At 54.8% G+C, this 16,707-nt stretch overlaps 1 protein-coding gene and 1 long non-coding RNA gene across 3 annotated transcripts in view; one reads left to right on the top strand and one right to left on the bottom strand.

Annotated features, from left to right (window-relative positions):
• Positions 1-264: 264 nt before the first annotated feature.
• On the bottom strand, positions 265-4,519 carry LOC115938092 (uncharacterized). The gene is made up of 2 exons (XR_004073289.2): positions 3,606-4,519; positions 265-1,143 (listed from the first exon to the last, which is right to left on the bottom strand). It is a non-coding gene; the product is annotated as an uncharacterized LOC115938092 (long non-coding RNA).
• Positions 1,029-16,707, top strand: part of ANP32A (acidic nuclear phosphoprotein 32 family member A) — a 37,294-nt gene continuing 21,615 nt past the window's right edge. Inside the window, exon 1 of one of the 2 annotated variants that reach the window (XM_081831318.1) lies at positions 1,029-1,219. In XM_081831318.1, the coding sequence (XP_081687444.1) occupies positions 1,166-1,219 (54 nt within the window). In that variant the 5' untranslated portion in view covers positions 1,029-1,165. Of the gene's footprint in view, positions 1,220-2,191; positions 2,345-16,707 lie in introns of those variants that run through there. The other variant, XM_081831317.1, reaches the window with a different exon arrangement.

Below are 16,707 nucleotides of genomic sequence, written 5' to 3'. Positions count from 1 at the left end.
TCACTAGGTCTACAAAGCCCATAAATTATGTTTGGTCCAGAACACCAGGAGTTATTAGCACCTTCCTTTTTCACTTTTTAATATTCAATATATTCAGCAACAATCCTTAATCCATGGTCTTCATTCATTTATTGACTGAACAAGATCCTGGGTGCCTCCTGGTGATCGCTCCTTCCAGGCTGACCTTATATGACAGCAAACTGAAATGCCCCTCCGTGGAGAGGGTCAAGACCGCGAGGAAAGTCATCCAAAGGTGGACGCATCTTGCTTTCATTTACTTGTTTATTAGAGGGGCGGCGATGGCCGCGGCTGGACGAGGACGAGGCGAAGGGGCGCGCGGGCCGTGAGCCGCAGCCCCGGGGTGGGTACCCGCGGAGGAAGAGGAAGGCAGCAGCCACGCTCTACCAGCTCGGCCCGCCAGACCCAGAAAGTGACCAGCCCCTCCCCCCACTGCACCCTTGACCCCTCCCCCTCTTTCCAGGCCTTTCATCCGCCCGCTCGGCCGCCGGGCAGCCCCGGGGCCCCCAGATCTCGCGCCGCCCGCCTCTTTAGCCAACCCGGTCCAGCGACGCGGACAGGCCCAGGACGGCCCTGCGAAGCCCTCGGCCGGGCGAGGACCCCGACCCCGACCCCTCCGGCCGCGCCCCTCCCCCTCGAGTAACGCACCTGCGGCCCCGCCCCCGGCCAAACGCTGAGGCGGCGGCAGGCTGGCGAGGCCGAGCGGCTCGGCCCTCCAGGCGCAGTCACCTTCCCTTCCCCCGCCATTCTGCCCACCCCCCTAGCTCAGCCACCAAGCAGCCGCCGCGATCTTCAGCCGCCCCGAAATCTAAAGGGGTCCGTCTCCGGCACCACAACCAAATGGCTGAGCCTCCCTGGCCGGCTGCGCAGCCCGCCCATTGGTCCCTTCCCCCCCCGCCGCCGCCACCATTGGCTGTTGCCCGGACACCCTCGGCAGCGATTGGCTCCAGCTGTTGCCGCTCATCCGCCGAACCGCAGGTCCCGCCTCCACCGTGATCAGGTTAGTGTGCGCCGCGGGTGCTGGGGGCTCGAGAACCGAGCGGAGCTGGTTGAGCCTTCAAAGTCCTAAAACGCGCGGCCGTGGGTTCGGGGTTTATTGATTGAATTCCGCCGGCGCGGGAGCCTCTGCAGAGAGAGAGCGCGAGAGATGGACATGGACAAACGGATTCATTTAGAGCTGCGGAACAGGACGCCCTCTGATGTGAGCATTTGCCAAAAATATCTCTGTCGGTCCATTCTCCTACTTTGTGTGTGTGTGTGCGTTGGGGGGAGGCACTTTTTTTTGAGGGGGGGCGCCCGGGAGGTGTGGGTTTGGGGGTCGGACTGCAAATGAATTGCAAGGTTGGGGGGTTGCAATGCCATCCGAGCATGTTCCGGCTGCCGCCGCCGCTGCCCTTGGTGTGTGACTACCTGTGCGTGTGCTCCCGCGTGTGCGAGTGTGGGTGCGAGAGTGTGCGTGCGAGTGTGCACCCACCGGGGGCCAGCGGGCGCACGCGTTTGGGTCGGAGAGAATGAGGCAAAATAACCCTCTGAGCTCGCTGCTCCCTTGACTCCGTCTGGGGGGAAGATTAACGAGGGAGGAGGAGGAGGGGGGCTGCCTCCTGGATTTAACAACAAAAAAAAGGGGGTTTTATATTTTATAAATGAATCCCCCCTTCCGCCCCCCTCCCGCGCCTTCCCCCTCCCTTTCTCTCTCTCTCTCTCTCTCTCTCGCTCGCACACACACAATAAGTTTTGGGCTTCGCGAGTCCGGTTTAGTTTCTGATAAATGTGGGCCGAGGCCCCCGGGGAGAGCGCGTGGGGAGGGGGCTGCAGTGGAGTTGGGAATGGCTCGAGTTTAAAGTGCGTCTTCATTTCTTTGCAGTGATGAGGCGAGAGACGGGGGAGCCATATTTGTAACTTTGTAGTGTTCGTGAACGCGCCCTTTCTCTCCCTCCCTCCCTTTCTCTGACTCCCTTCCTCTCCTCCTCTTTCTCCCTCACTCTTTCCACCCCACCTTCGGGCCAGATGCTGATGTTTCTTCCTTTCCTTCCGAAGGGAGGATAAATTGGAAGGGGGGAGGGATTTTCGAACGTGCAAAGGCACAGATAATCCCCGCGCCTCCCCACCTCGAGCGATCGCTATTGCAAGTTACCCGAAGGCTACGTCCCGGTCCCCCCTCGCCCCTGCTCCTTCCGGCCTCGCTAAGATGCCAGCCTTTGAGCCCTCGCGCCCCCCCGGCCAGTCTTTCTCCGGGGTGGGCTCCTCGGCAGCCATTCGGCGCCTGGTTAATACACGGGCACGGGAAACTTTGTCAGGACGGAGCTGCCCAGACCTGGTGCCCGTGGTGGGTATTGGCTGGGTCCAGATTTATGCGGGCATAGGAAACACGCAGCTCCGGGATGGGAGTTTGCCTTCTGGTCGCCGTTATTGATTGGGCAGCGGCGGGAGTACGGCCGGAGGAAACTTACACGGATGGGAACCGGGAGGCTCGGGCGAAAGCCCACCCCCAAGGAGGGGGACGGTGAGGGTGGGTTACTCGAACGCTCGTTTGTATTTCCGTCTCCCTCTCGCTTTCAAACAGTGTTTTATGTGAGTTGGCGGCTCAGCGGAGGAGACCCCGGCTCTGGGGCGGAGACCCTGGCCGACTCCTCTCCCGACCCCTCCCGAGACCAGGGCGGCGCGGGCGGGAGGACCCTTCCTCCAGCCTCGGTGGCCACGGTTCCACAGAGTTGGGAGTTTGGGGAGCACTGTGCGCTGACCTGTCGCCCCTCCAGCCCGTTAAAACCCGAATCCCTGGCGGAGGCAGGCCTTGCTTCCTCTTTTTCTCTAGTTCCTCCCCCAAACCTGAGTGAGACTTTTGAAAACAAGATCCTTTTTGTGCCCCCCCATCATAACGCAGCTGTGGACTGTAGACGTGCAGTGCCTTATGGCGCGCAGGGCGGGGAGGGGGTGGCGGAGGGAGGGGAGGGGGTGCCCGCCGAGAAGGCAGGAGTTTCCGCGAACAATCTGCCGGCGGTTTGTCTTTCTCTGGCCGGTTTCATCCCGGCTTAGACCCCGAGCCGGAGGATTTGGGGGCTGGGTGTGGTGATGGGGGAGGGGGCCGGAGCCGCGGTCTTCCCGCGTACTTTCCGGAAGCCCCCCGTGCGGAGGGGGAAGGGCGCACTGTAGGGGGCCGGGGTCGTGGCGGGTGGGTGTGGAGGCGCGGTTCGCCCGGCCAACCCCAGCTACACGGCTGGCCAACTGGGAGCGAGATCGAAAGCGGGTCGAACCGGCTCTTTAAACTTCCCCGAGTATGTGCTGGGGGAGGGGAGCGCGCCGCGCCGAACTGGGAGCGATTTCTCACGCTTCGCCCCCTCGCCTCCGAGTCTCCCAGCCCACTCGCCTGCCCCCTGCTTCGAGGCGGGGTGGGGCGCGGGAGGGGATGGAGGGGGCACTTTCGGCACATTTGGGGAGGAGGGGGAGAGAGAAAGCTAGCTAATGAGGGACAAAAGGGGTGGGGGAGGAGGAACTATTTTTTTTAACCGTTCTTAAGACAAATAGCTCTCGGAGAGCGCCCCCTGCGCCCCTCCCCGCCGCGCTCCCCCCCGGGGCCCCCTCACACCCACCTTCGGAGCCTCTCCCAACTCGGATCCGGGGGCTGGTGGCCACGCCGCGACGCCGAAATAGGACGAGCAGCCATGTTTCCCGGGTCTCGCGCGGCCCGCCCCGCCCCTCCCCCATGGCGCGGCCGGCGCCGAGCGCGGGGCTGCGAGTGCGGGCGCCGGGCTCCATGCGGCGCGGGGCGCGGGCCGGCGGGCGGGCGGGCTGGCGCCGGGGCGACCGGGCCTCGTGCGCGCGGGCCGGGCGCGGGCGCGCCGGGCCGGCCCCTGGCGGGCCTCCTGGCTTCCCAGCTGCTTCGGAGCTCGAGGTGTTTTGTTATTATTATTTTCGTGAAGGCCAGGCCCGCCGGAGGCCGAGCCCCAAGGGCGCCGAGGCGTTATTGGGGGGCAGGGGCGGCCGCCGGGGCCCTGCTCGCCTGTGGCACGACTGGCGGGCGCCGGGCTGCCATTTTGTCACCGTGGCTGTTGTCGCTGTGGGGGGGTGTGCAGAGTCTTGCGCCATCGCCCCGACGGCCCCGGACGTGGAGGCAGCAGGGGAAGCCGGCTCCGGGGACCCCGGGTTGTGCTCTGGGCCCCGAGGGGGGGTTCCCTCCCCGCGACAACGGCCTGAGGCTCTGCTGGAGCGTCGCGGCGGCGGTCGCCCTGGGAGGGCGGCGATCCTCTCAGCAAGTGCTCCCCCCCACCCCCCATCGCGCTCCCTATCTCCCCCGCCCCTCTTCTCGCCAGTGTTTCGCCCTTCCTCCCGCTGGCGTTTTAGACATAGTGAAATGTGGCCCTGAAGACGTGCTGGTCGCCCCGGAGTTTGCTCTTTCGGAGGAACTGATAGGAGGGTTGGGGGAAAAATTAAACATGAGGTTTCTTTTTCGGGAGGGGGGCGCGCGCGCGACTCTAGCGGCCCTGACTGGAGCCAAGGACAGCAGCCGCTTACCCGGGAGGGACGAGTTGTCGATGTGTTGGGGAAACGCCCTCCGGGGCTGGGCTCTCCGGGAAGGTAGGTCGCGCTCCGGGTTTCAGGTGGGTGTTGCAGCGCCCTGCAGTCTGCTAGGGGAGCCCCCTCCCCCCGTCTTCCTCTGCCCCTCCCCCTTTTATTTTTTGCCTTGGGGAAGGCAGTTTACGGTAGTAAACGTCACCCTAAACCGAAAAGGGAAGGGAATAAGGCTTGCTTTTTAAAAAAGTAAGTGATGTCTTTCTGCCGACCGCCTTTCTGCGTCACGTCTCTGGCTTCTCTCCGGGACTTTTTAAAAGCCGATGTCAGCGCTGGTTAAGCACCTCACTGGTTAAAGTCTGGTGTCTGCATGAGACTAGCTTTGATGGCAGTGCCCGGCAGAGGCTGCCCAGGAAGCCAGGTTTTAACTTTGACCTTTGGAATACGTCGCATGATGTTTTCCAGGCTGACTTACTGCCTAATTGGGTTCATGTAGCCTGATATTAACTCCAGTTTATGCAAGCCAACCAAGGATCCCCAGGCAGAAGACTGAGCTCCAGCTCGGTTTGGTCATGGTCGGTTATGTTTTGTTAATGGATGTGCTGCTGCTGCTGCTGCTGTTAGTTTCGAGTCTGGGGGCTCCATCGTGAAGCTGAGTTTTGGAGCCCCCACGGACCTGAGTTTGAATTCTGACTGCTACAGAGAGGTAGGATAAGTTAACCTCCTCTTTGAACTTTAGTTTCCTCACCTGTAAAAGGGGGGTGGTGATCTGGTTTAATGAGTAAGTGACAAAAGTGGCTCGATCTGGATCTGGCCCTCAGGTGCTCAGTATGTGATAGTGTTATTGGAGAGAGAACTGCCGTACCATGAGGCACAACTTTGAGCTTCTCTCTGGTTCTGGACAACAACAACAACAATAATAGTGAATGCTCACACAGCCCCACCCTGTGCCTGGCACAATTCTAAGTGGATTAGACAGATGAATTAAACTAGTCCCCACAGCAGCACTGTGAGGTAGGTACTATTGTTATTCTCGTATTACACACAGGGAAATTGAGGCAGAGAGAACTTACCACAGGCAGTCTGCATACTCCGCTTCTTAGTCTCTGTTCCCTCCCCTGAAGCACCCTTTTTTGTCAGACACCGAGGGGAAGAGCTTTTTCTTCTCTGGCTTTAAAACAGTGCCACCTTATGAGGGATTGAGTTTCCTGTCACTGAAGGTACCGACATGAACCCGGGATGGCCTCCCGGTTGGAGATACTGAGGTGGATGGTCAGGACCAGGGGCTCTGATACAGGGGAAACTGTACACTTTCTGAGTTTGGTTTAGAACATCACATCTGTTTAGGCTGAAATAAGTCTGTCCTTTTAGGTGTTGGAGTATACATTTTGGGTAATGAGAAGACTCTTAGGCAGTGGTTTGTATGGGATTTTGCATGTAATGCATTTTCCATTTTTGTCACCATCTACAGCCAGAAAACTGAAGAGAATTGGCATGGCCTCTGTACCTAAGATGCAGTATACTAATAACAACTCAAGGATCATCTCCCTTAGTTCTCCTTAACAACTCGTCAAGGTTAGGCAAAGCAGTGTGACATCCTCCATGTTGCGAGGGTGGTCACTTTATACAACAGAGTTGAGTTCTCGTCCCACCGTTAAGCCAGGGGCCCCTTTAGTTGGACAGTAGGGACTCTTGAGAGTTGTGTGGTCCATTAGGTCCCAAACATGGCCCCTCATCAGAATCATCTGGGGAGCGTGTAAAATGCAGATCCCACAAGGGTCGTGAAATTCAGGGTGAGCTGCCTGCTTCAGTATCATGAGCTAAGAATAATCTGGACACAGAAACGTTGCAATCAATGTGATGATGTGGAACACTTAACTTTGAATCTCCATTAAGTGAAATGTTATCCCCCCAAAAGAATTCCACTTGTCTTGTTAGATGGTTATAACCCTTCCACCCCCCAAATTGTATTCATTATAGATCTTGAATTTTGTCAATAAAAGAATTGTGGAAAGTTGTTTTCTGTCATTATAAAAGTGCCTGTGTAGTATTGTTAGTTTTGTCTCTAGATAAAGTTTATTGTCTGGCCTTTTACAGAGAAAGCTTGGTGATCCTTGTTTGGGGGCCGGTGGGATCGGGATCTGGGTGGTTTTTTTTAATTATTTTAAAATTTTTTATTAAACATATGGCAGGCCATTCATTTGGGTGGTGCTTTAGGAGTCTTTCCAAGGTTTTCTTTGTGTGCCCTTTAACTAGTTGATGCCTCGTGGAAATCAACCTCGTTACCAGTTTAGAATTGAGTGTCCCTTCCATCTAGAAGTTCTTCTGTATAACCAACTAAAATTTCTCCGGAGTTTTGCAAAAGGTTTTTGCATATCTTGTAGTTAAATAGTTACTCTTACATTTCAGATGTCTTCTTAGGGCTTTGGGGCCTGCAGAAGGTGCAGCAGCTGTGTCCTCCATGGCCGACATCAGACCCTCAGAACACAGGTCATTGAAAGCCCCAGATGATCCTGCAATCTCTGGTTCTGCCCTGCTGCTCTCCCACCATGCATGTTTCCTGGGGAACATACCAGCAACAAAGTGGCTTTGAGTTTCAGCTTCTTTCTGCCTCTAGCCTTTCGTGCTTGAGCTAATGAGCAGAGGGAATAGAAATAAGATTGGCCAGACCGAGGGGAGGAGGGAGATGAATTCAAGGGGAAGAATTCCAGTTCCCATAAGTTTGGCATGTACTTTAAGGACAGCAGGCCGAAGACCCAGTTCCCTGTCTTGGCCGCTTGTGCACCCCCAGCCTTTCAAGGTGACTCCCTCTAGACTTAACACAGTCCTTCTTATTTGTAAGACAGGCACCTACCTTAGCTTTGGGGGCTGATCATCCCAGAGCTTCAGTCCAAATGAATGATACCACATTGAAATAAGAAACTTGGGGCTGTGGGTGACCCTTTATGGGTATTGTATATAGGATACTCCACAGACCCACCCCACTACCTTGGTGTAGTCGCTTGGGAGAGGAGCTCAGAGCTTGTTGCTGAGTGGTGATGAACCCTGGTCGAATGAACTTGGCCCAGTTGTTTGGCCTGAATTCTGACATGAAGAGGAGGCTCATTACTCTGGTGTCCAGAGGGGGCCCCTCCCTTCCAAGATGGGCGCTACCATACCTCCCCACCCCGTTTTGACCTGCCCACCCCCTGCTCACGCTAGTTGTCTAGTCTCCCAGGAAATATACCCCATCAGTCCCCCATCACCACTACATTCTTCCCACAAATACAGGGAAACAGGGACCTGACTTTGAATCTTATAATCTTATGTTACATTGAAATACAATCGTACAAATGATAAATACCCAACAGTGGTGTTTTCATTAAAGAGATGGAGTCTGGCAGGGATGGAGAATTGTGAAGGCATCTGTTATTCAGGACTTGTCATTTAATAAAATTTGTTGAAACAAGACGAGCAAAGCACCCATGGCCCTGGGCCACCTGCCCGGACATGGAAACAGCCTCCTTATATAGAACCAGTTGTCCTGATGATATTTGTTAATACAAAGTCTGTAAACAAGATAAAATATCTTTGTTCTGCCACACCAGGCCCTGTCTTGTGCCCACTGGGCCACACCCTGCAACCCCCATGTTTCCACTCAGATTTATTTTGTTTTAGCCCCACAGCTGCCCTGGTGTGCTCATCTATCTTCTTTACCAGAACTTGCTCTGGGCAGCAGATCTAAAAGATCAGCTTACTTGCTCCACAGTCACTTACCCTAATGTGGATTAAAGTCAAAGCTGTCTTTCCCAAAGATGTTTGTGTTTGGAGATTCCGGTCTGGTGAGGAAGTTAGCAGAGGACTATTAGAGACTTGTGTGCTGTTCTCAGTTTTGCCACTAACTTGGACAAGCTGCTGGGTTTCTTGGGGCCTCTGTTTCCTCTGCTCTAAAATGGGAGTATTGAATTAGATTGGTGGCTTTCACACTTCCTGATCCTAACATAAAAATACGTTCCACACCACTACCCAGTGTGTATATACTGACAGGTTACACAAAACAATGACAAGGTGCTTCCTTACTCCATGGAAAACACTTCTGTTCATTAAAAAAAAAAAAATAGTGTACTGGCTTTGACCCACAAATTGATCACATTGCTTGTGATTATTTGAGAGACATTAAAAGATGAGTATTAAGATTCCTTCACACTCAAACATCTTGCGGTTTGATTTGGGAGAATGAGAGAATGCCGTTGGTAGCTCTGTGAAATCCCTCCAGGTCAATAGCGATTTCTCCTGCTTTTAAGCCAGCTCGTCCCTGGGTCCCCATGTTCTCAAACTGCACTCCTTTGGTTTTGTTCTAGCTCTTTCCCACCCCAAACCTTCTCATGGCGTTAAGGAATCCTTATCCTAAATTCCTACCCCAGGTGGATGCCTTCCAAGGTTCCTGGTTATGCCGGGAGCCCCCAGCCAAGCATGCCCCCCTTCTCTGCACACTCAGCCACCGGGCTCCCTCCATCCTCTGTGTGCCACACACTGTGCAGGTTGCCCGCGGACTCCCACGTTTTCCAGCGCGGAGGAGAGACTGTTGGGGAGAGAGGAGAGTGCCTTTGGCTCCTGCTTCCGCGCAGACTACCTGGGTGGTGCATCCTGTCTCCCCCACTTGCAGCCACGGCACTTCTTGTCTCTCCGCAAAGTGATGATAGAACAGTACCTAGTGCATAGTAAGCGCTCAGTGAACGGTAACCGTTATTGGTATCATGGTCGGTTCCGCTGGAGCACCATCGTCGGCATTCACTTAACACACACACACACTAACAACAGACACGTCATATTAAAAAGTCACATTTGTTTCAGTGAGAAAAGAGGTTAGAAGCTAGAGAGTCTAACTTGGCAGACGTCTTTTTCCCCACAAGCAGTTCAATAGTAAACGTGTTGTTTCTAGATGTGCGTATAGCTGTAGCATCTCCAGCCCGTGGAGCTGCCCCAGCACCGGACCCCAGGCGGTTGCTAAAGAGGGTAAGGTCACCGCCCGCCCTCTCCCTGGCTGTGCCCTTGCTCACTGCCCAGGGCAGCTGCATTGGACCCCCTCCCGAAACTGCGCTCCAACCCTGCCCCCTTGGCCTCCGGGCCACCCCCTCACCTCTCACAGAAGATCCACACCTGGCTTCTGAAGAAATGCCTAGCCGGAATCCGTGCCCAGCTCAGCTCCGCCGTCCTCGGGGTCCAGTCCGCTCCTGCTGCTCAGGTCCCTTTTGCCTCCTGGGCCCCTGAGCCACTCTGATCCTTTGGTCCCTCTCAAGCTTGGATGTTTCTCCCATCTCAAAGCAAACAGAAAACCTGGCTTGATTCTTCCGTGTCACTGTAGCTGCTGCCTAGCTCTCTCTTCCCTTTTACAGTCAGACTTCCTGAATTGTCTAGAACCACCTTCTCCGTGCCCTCTCTTCTCTCACACCTCAGCCCTCCCCCTCTGGTTGGCTTCCTAAACAGCTCCAGAAAGACCACCTCACTGTCTTCCTGACCTTCCTCAGCAGTGTCTGCACCCTTGACCTTCCTAGAGCCGTTCCCTCTTGTTCTCCCTTTCTCCAGTACGTCTCCTACAGCTCTGGCCACTCCTTGTTTCTGGGGTCCTTTGCCCTCCTCTGGGTGGCCATGAAGTATTGTGCTCGGGCGGGCCTGGGCCTTGGACCCTCTCATTCTGCATTCTCCCGCCCTGACCGCGGAAGGGACCGGGCGCTGTCTGCGATCTGACGTGGGCCTCCCAGCCCCGAACTCCTGGCTCAGCTCAGGACCCACCCGATGTCTCCACCGGAGTGTCCAGAAAGAACCCCAGGCCTCTGTCACCTCCATCCTCCCGCAGATGCACCCATGATCTTCTGTCTGTCACAAGGTCCTGTCTATTCGAAATACTGTCCTCTCCTGCCTGCCAGCCGATGTCCCTGCATCAACAGCCCCCTTGAGCCATGCTTCAGACTTCAGCCAGCATGCTCTCACCAAAACACAGATGTAATTGTGCCGCCGTGCTTCGGATACATAGTGTTCTTCGGAGACCATCCAAGAGCCTTACCAAGACCTTCCTCAGGTCCTGCGTGGACTGGCCATGGCGTGCTCTCATCCTTTCCCTCACCGCCTTTATTCCTGCAGAACTACTCTGGGCCATGACTGCTACCGCTTAGCATCTAATTGTCTCCACCAGCTCCCTCACCCTCCACCCTCCTCGGCTCTGGGTCTGGTTCTTTTGTTATGAAACTCTTAGAGAAATTTCCTTCACAGAGCTTCAGTTGGTAATTATACATACTTGAACGTGAGTGTTTGCGTGAGCATTTCTGTCCCCCTGTGTAGCCGCATGGTTTAAAGGCCCCGTTTTTGGTACACGGCACCGTGTACCCTCAGCACAGCACTGCCCTTGGCACATGGTGGGCATTCTAGAAATGTTGGTTGAATGAAGAGACCAGGGTGCTTGCATGTTCTTGTCATCGTCATCACCTTCTGTCTGGAAAGCCAAGCACAAGCCCCTGAAACAAAGCATCGGAAAGAATGTAGGGTTTGGTTACCCGCCCCCCCCACCCCCGCCCTGCTCTCCCCTGGGTGAGTGAGCTTCTGCCTTTGGGATGGTGATTCACGCTTTCTTAGTACCCTGTGCTCCTCAGATTTTTCTGGTTCTTACAGCCCTAGCGTAAAGAATTTGAACCTCGGCCCGAGTTTGTCTACCTTTTAGTTAACGGGTTGTTCACATGCACCATGTGTACATGTGTACGTTATAAAACACAACACCAACAAAATTAAACCTCAGATGCAGACATCAAAAATATTTAGAAGTCCTAATATTTTCTTGCTGCAGGTCAGTGGATTGTGTTGGCCGGTCCACTCAGGAGACTACTCTTCTAATCTGTGGCTGGTTTTATTTTTAATTTGGTCATGAAGGTCCGTGCTGTGTAAGACATGCCTGTATGTTACCCAGCACTCTGTCCTTACGCAGAACTTCCCAGCTTTGGTGTGTGTGGTGGGTTAGGGGTGGAGAGCATTCTTAACCCTTCCGTGACAAGCAGGGGAAATGCAGCGGTCTGCCAGAGATCCCCAGCAAGGGGAGTGCCTGCTGCCTGCTTCGGCTTGGTGCACACACCCACCAAAGCCCCCTCGGGCCGTCCCTGAGGGTCCGGCAAACCCCTGTGCCGGGTCTGCAGATGTCTTGTGAGGCTCACAAGTGTCTGAGGTGAGAGGGCTTGAAGAGCAGCAGACGGAGGCCAGTCAGAGTGGGGGAGAGGAGACTCTCCTACTTGTCCTCAGGCTGGGAATAAGGGAAAAGCCGGGTCTGCTGCAAGCTGGAAGGACAGGAATGGAGAGCCAGAGTGAAGTCTGGAGGAGAAGGGCCTGTGGTGTGTCTGTGTGCACAGCGTTGTGCTGAGACTCTGCAGTCAGAAGTGTCCAGAAGGTCTCCATCGCTGAATTCTGCTGCCTCCCTCAGAAGTCATGAGAGAGAGAGAGTGTGTGTGTGTGTGTGTGTGTCTGTGTCTGTGTCTGTGTCTGTGTCTGTGTCTGTGTGTCTAGGGGGGTGGTGGGGTTGAGGCAAGAACCTGTAGTAGTAAATTAAAGGGATTCCTTACAGGTTTCTTCAGGGGCATGTATCCCAGGGAGGCACTCATCCCCCCTTATGTAACCAACTTTGTCTGTAGCTTCTGGCCTCACCAGCAGGCCCAGACGGTGTGGCTGTGAAGGGAGGGAGGGTGCGGGGAGCCCACTTTCACTGACACGGCCTGTATGCCCAGCATCCAGAATGATGCAGGGAGTTCCGTGAGTGCTGCTTAAGAATCTGGGTAGCAGCTTGAAAGCCCTGAACCCAGTTTCTGTGTTCTGGGTGGGGAGTGGGTTACAGACGGATGGAGTGATGTCTCTGTGGTGGGGTTGGGGAGATAGAGCACACACCGGAGAAAGAAGGGATGCGGCTCGGAAGGCAGACTTCAGCCCCAGCTGTGTATCCGAGCCACCAGGGGAGCATTTTAAGAAATTCCCAGGCTCTACCCAGCTACAGAATCGGCTTCCGAGCGTGGTGCCCAGTCCGTGTATTTTTAGACTGCTCTAAAGGGGGCTCTAAAGCGCAGTTGGGAACCGCCACATTGAGGCAGGGTGCAGAACTTCACAGCAGGTAGGAAGAAGTAAACTGAGTGGATGTCAAAGAAGAGGAAAATGGAAGAAGGAAAAGAGGAAAGAGGAAAGAGGGGTGTGGAATTCCAGCCGCTGGGGTGCCCGGCTCCGGTCCTTGGCCTGGCCCCCCTCACGAGGGCACTCACATTCCGGCTCCTCACACTTGTACCCTGGACCCGTCCCAGTCTCTCGTGGGGCTGCTACTGGAGCGCCCAGTGGTGTCTCTTGAGCAAGCCCGGAGTTGGCCCTTCCTCCGTCCCCGGCGGACTGAGAGGCCAGGGGGCCTTGTGTAAGAAGGAGGGGACCCAGAGCCAAGCAGGCAGGCGGAGGGGGCAGTGCCCGAGCTGCTGTGCTCCACTGTTTGAGGACACCCGGCCGGTTTTCTGTGAGCCTCGGCTGCCTGGTCTGCAAAATGGTGACTAACAGTAATACCTGGTTCCCAGGGGTTGTGGTCGGGACTGAAGGAAACGTTTGTGCCAGGTTGTGTCGTGAGGCTAGGGGATTCTAACCAGCCCGGGCTTGAAGGAGCTGTTTGAACAGAGTTGGGGAGGGGGCGGCCTGTCTGAAGAAGGCCCTTGCTCGGCGGCGGGGCCTGTGTGTGGTGGGAGCAGTTTTAAGGAGAGCTGTCTTTGCCTGCCCCAGAAGGAGGCCCCCCCCTTGGAGCTGCTCTCACAGGTGGGAGGGGGCGGGGGGGGTAGGGGGGGCGTGCCCAGGCAGGAGACAGCCCCGCGTTTCTGTGGAGGTGGGGCTGGTGGGGCTGTTGGAGCTGCAGACATCCCCTGCCCCGGGGCCTCCCTCTCCCCGTGGAGTCAGGGGGAAGGGGCTCTCTGCCTGGCTTGTTTTTTCTGGAGCACTTGTTCCCTCCTGCCCCTCAAAACTCCAGGTCTGCCCCACTTGGGCCTCTGTCATTCACACAGCTCCTGAGAGGTCTCCTCCAGGAAGTCTTCCTCCACTCCCTGGAAGAAAGGGTGCGATTTGCGCCCCTCCCAGGTGGCATCAAGAGGTGGAGGTCCCCGGGACCCGCAGCTGTGCTCTCCCCAGAGCTCATTCCGGTGGCACCTCCCTGGGGTGTGCATGGTGGCTGAGCTCTCCGTGGGGTCAGGTCAGTGTGTCCATATCCCCCTGCCGGAGGGTGCTGTTAAGGGTTTGCAGGGACAGGCACAGCTCCCCTGCAGCTGGGTGCATCAGGAAGCCTGTGCGGTGACATCATGCGTCTCCAGCCTCCCGCCTCCCGCCTGTGGGAAGGATCTGTCTGTTCTGGCACCGGGGCCTATTCCATATGGACGGCCAGGAATTGGCCATCTCAGTCACCCAGGGTGTTCCTGCCACTTCTGCATGTCTCCTTTTCCCCCTGGAGATTTGGGTGCACCCCAGGCGTGGCCTGGGGGGGTGGGCAGGCGTGCACTCTGGTACAGCTCCCCAGCTGTGTCTGGGAGGCTTGAAGAATCCTATCTGCAGAAGTTGGCCTGCCGCCATAATGAATGGTTCTGCTCCTTCTAGCCCCTGTTTGCGGCTCTGTTGCAGATATGGCTCTGTGCGTCTTGGTCAAGAGCGCTGGCGTGTCTGTACATTTAGGTGTGGTCTGTGAGTCTGGGGAGGCTTCTAGAGTAGGGCCCTCCGGGGCTGCTGATTTGGGTGGAGGTAGAGGCACTGTGGTTATGGGAGCAGAAATGGAATGCTGTCCTCCTAAAGTGAAGGAGTACGTGGTTCAGGGCAGGCATTTGGCCTCCGTAGGCACTTGGGAGCCTTCCCTCAGTTCCAGTGGCCAATGTGGTCACTGCCATGAGTGGCCACAGGGGAGGATCTGATGTGGAAGTGAAAATACACTTCTGCATTTGACCAGTGACCATAGACTCCGACAAGGTCTGGATCCTGGTCTGCACGGTGCCCACTGTCCTGGGAAAGCAGACTTGTGTCGGGCAAATGCTTTGCTAGCCCCGGGAGGCTTATGAAGGCCACAGATGCTAAGCAGCACTTGGCCAGCTAGTGTCTGACGTTAACCAGAGTTAGGAGGGTGATTTTTTTTAGATAGAAAATGCTGTGGAGGGGCGCCTGGGTGGCTCAGTCGTTAAGTGTCTGCCTTCGGCTCAGGTCATGATCCCAGGGTCCTTGGATCAAGCCCCGCATCGGGCTCCCTGCTCAGCGGAGAGCCTGCTTCTCCCTCTCCCTCTGTCTGCTGCTCTACCTACTTGTGCTCTCTCTATTAAATAAATAAATAAAAATCTTAAAAAAAAAAAAAAAAGAAGATGCTGTGGAGGGGTCATTCATCTTCACATATGGATTGAATGACCATGGTGCTCTGGGTCTTTTCTGGGCATCCTGGATACAGCAGTGGACTAGACAAGCTCATCCTCCATGCTGCCCACATGGGACCCCTGTTCCGCTGAGGGAGATGGTCAAAAAACTAAAGACTGCCGCTGTGCTAAGTGCCAAGAAGACAAAGCTGTGTTAAAGGGAATGTGTGAGCCAGGAAGGCTTCTCTGAGGAGGTGGCATTTCTTCAGTCACTCGAATAACCTGCACTGGACATCTGGTCCCGGCAAGCCAGAACCTTAGAATGTCTGATCTTGAAGTACCTACGAGTCACCTTGCTGATGAGCAAGCTGAGGCCCACCGAGGTTAAGATGCAGATTCATGAGGCGATAAATAGGAAAGATGATGTGATAGAAGAGGGGGACAAGACATAACTGGCCAGTACTCTGCTCACACCATCATTGGGCATTTCCCCGGGCCGGCTGACCCTCTGCCTTTTCATCCCGGAATGGCTTTTATTATCCTGTCAGGACTCAAGCTTTGAAAGATCGGTAAATATCTGTACTTGCAAATTTGTATTTGTTAACAATAGCAGACTTATTGTCTCGTTTATGGCTGTGTGAGTTGGGGGGCGGGGGGCAGAAAGTTGAAGCACATCTTGTGTCCACCAGTCAGCTCTCCAGGCAAGGGCTCACCACCTGGTGGTGGTCTCTCCCTGCCGAGGCAGAGATGTGGCCCAGTTTGGGTGACCACAGGCTCCTGCTGCCCATCTCCGAGGGATCTCCACGATTCTTTCTGAAAGAGCTGAATTTCTCAGAGGATCCCATTGCGACTTTTGGAATTCCATCTGGCCCTCCCAGCCTGGTTCGAGGGTCCAGGTACCTCTGGGTGGGCTAGGGAGACCCTACCGATGCCTCTGACCAAAGCTGGTGAGGTAGGACCCAGAGGGCCCCAAGGGCTTATTTTCAGGGAGAAACACACAGTAAAATCAGATCACAGAACCAGCCCTGACCCCCCTCTTCTCCCAAGGACCAGCCTTTAATTGGCTGAAAGTTTTCATCTAGAAGAAGGTGTCCTGCATGAAGTTGAAAAGAGCTTCTGGTGAAGTAAGACTCCATTAATTAGCCTGTTAGGGAAATGGCTTCCCATTATTATGGGGGCTGGATAAATTTGATGACTACTGTTCTCCTTTGGGCTTCTGAAGGGAAGGCACTAGATTTTCATCCTTGTACTAAATACTGAGAAAAATGTAGTATCTTCTGCAAGCATTTTGTTTGTTTCTAAGTGTTGAGTATCTATGTGCCAGATACCATATTTATTCTTATTTAATCTGTACAGAAATGCTATAAGTGGGATTACTCCCACTTTAACAGATGAGGGAACTGAGGTTCAGACAGCTAGTTAAGGAACTAGCTCAAGGTCACATGCTACCGAGGAGCTGTGCTTGGGTGCAAAGCCGGGTCGTTGACGTCAGAGTCACTTCGAATCTTACCTGTGACTTCCCCCATCTTCCCAGCCACTTTGGGGCTGCTGATAATATGAAAATGCTCTAGATTCCTGACTTTATTTCTTTCTCTTCTCTATAAAATCTGCTGCATTTGTTTTTCCCTAGAAGGGTGAACATAGGATACCAGCATTTCTGATTTTAAAACGTATTTTATTGTGACATAAAACACATTAAAGTAAAGGAAATAAATGTGAGGTTCAATAGATTTTTCTCCTTTGGATTTCCGCCCCCCCCCCCCAAAAATCATTTTACATTGTCAGGGAAATCCCAGCAAGGTCAACCCTCCGTGTACCTTCCCTTGCCTTT

Source organism: Leptonychotes weddellii, chromosome 9 (assembly GCF_054177405.1).
Source record: "Leptonychotes weddellii isolate Sample4059 chromosome 9, ASM5417740v2, whole genome shotgun sequence".
NCBI lineage: Eukaryota > Metazoa > Chordata > Mammalia > Carnivora > Phocidae > Leptonychotes > Leptonychotes weddellii.
This window is presented reverse-complemented; position numbering and strand designations above follow the sequence as displayed.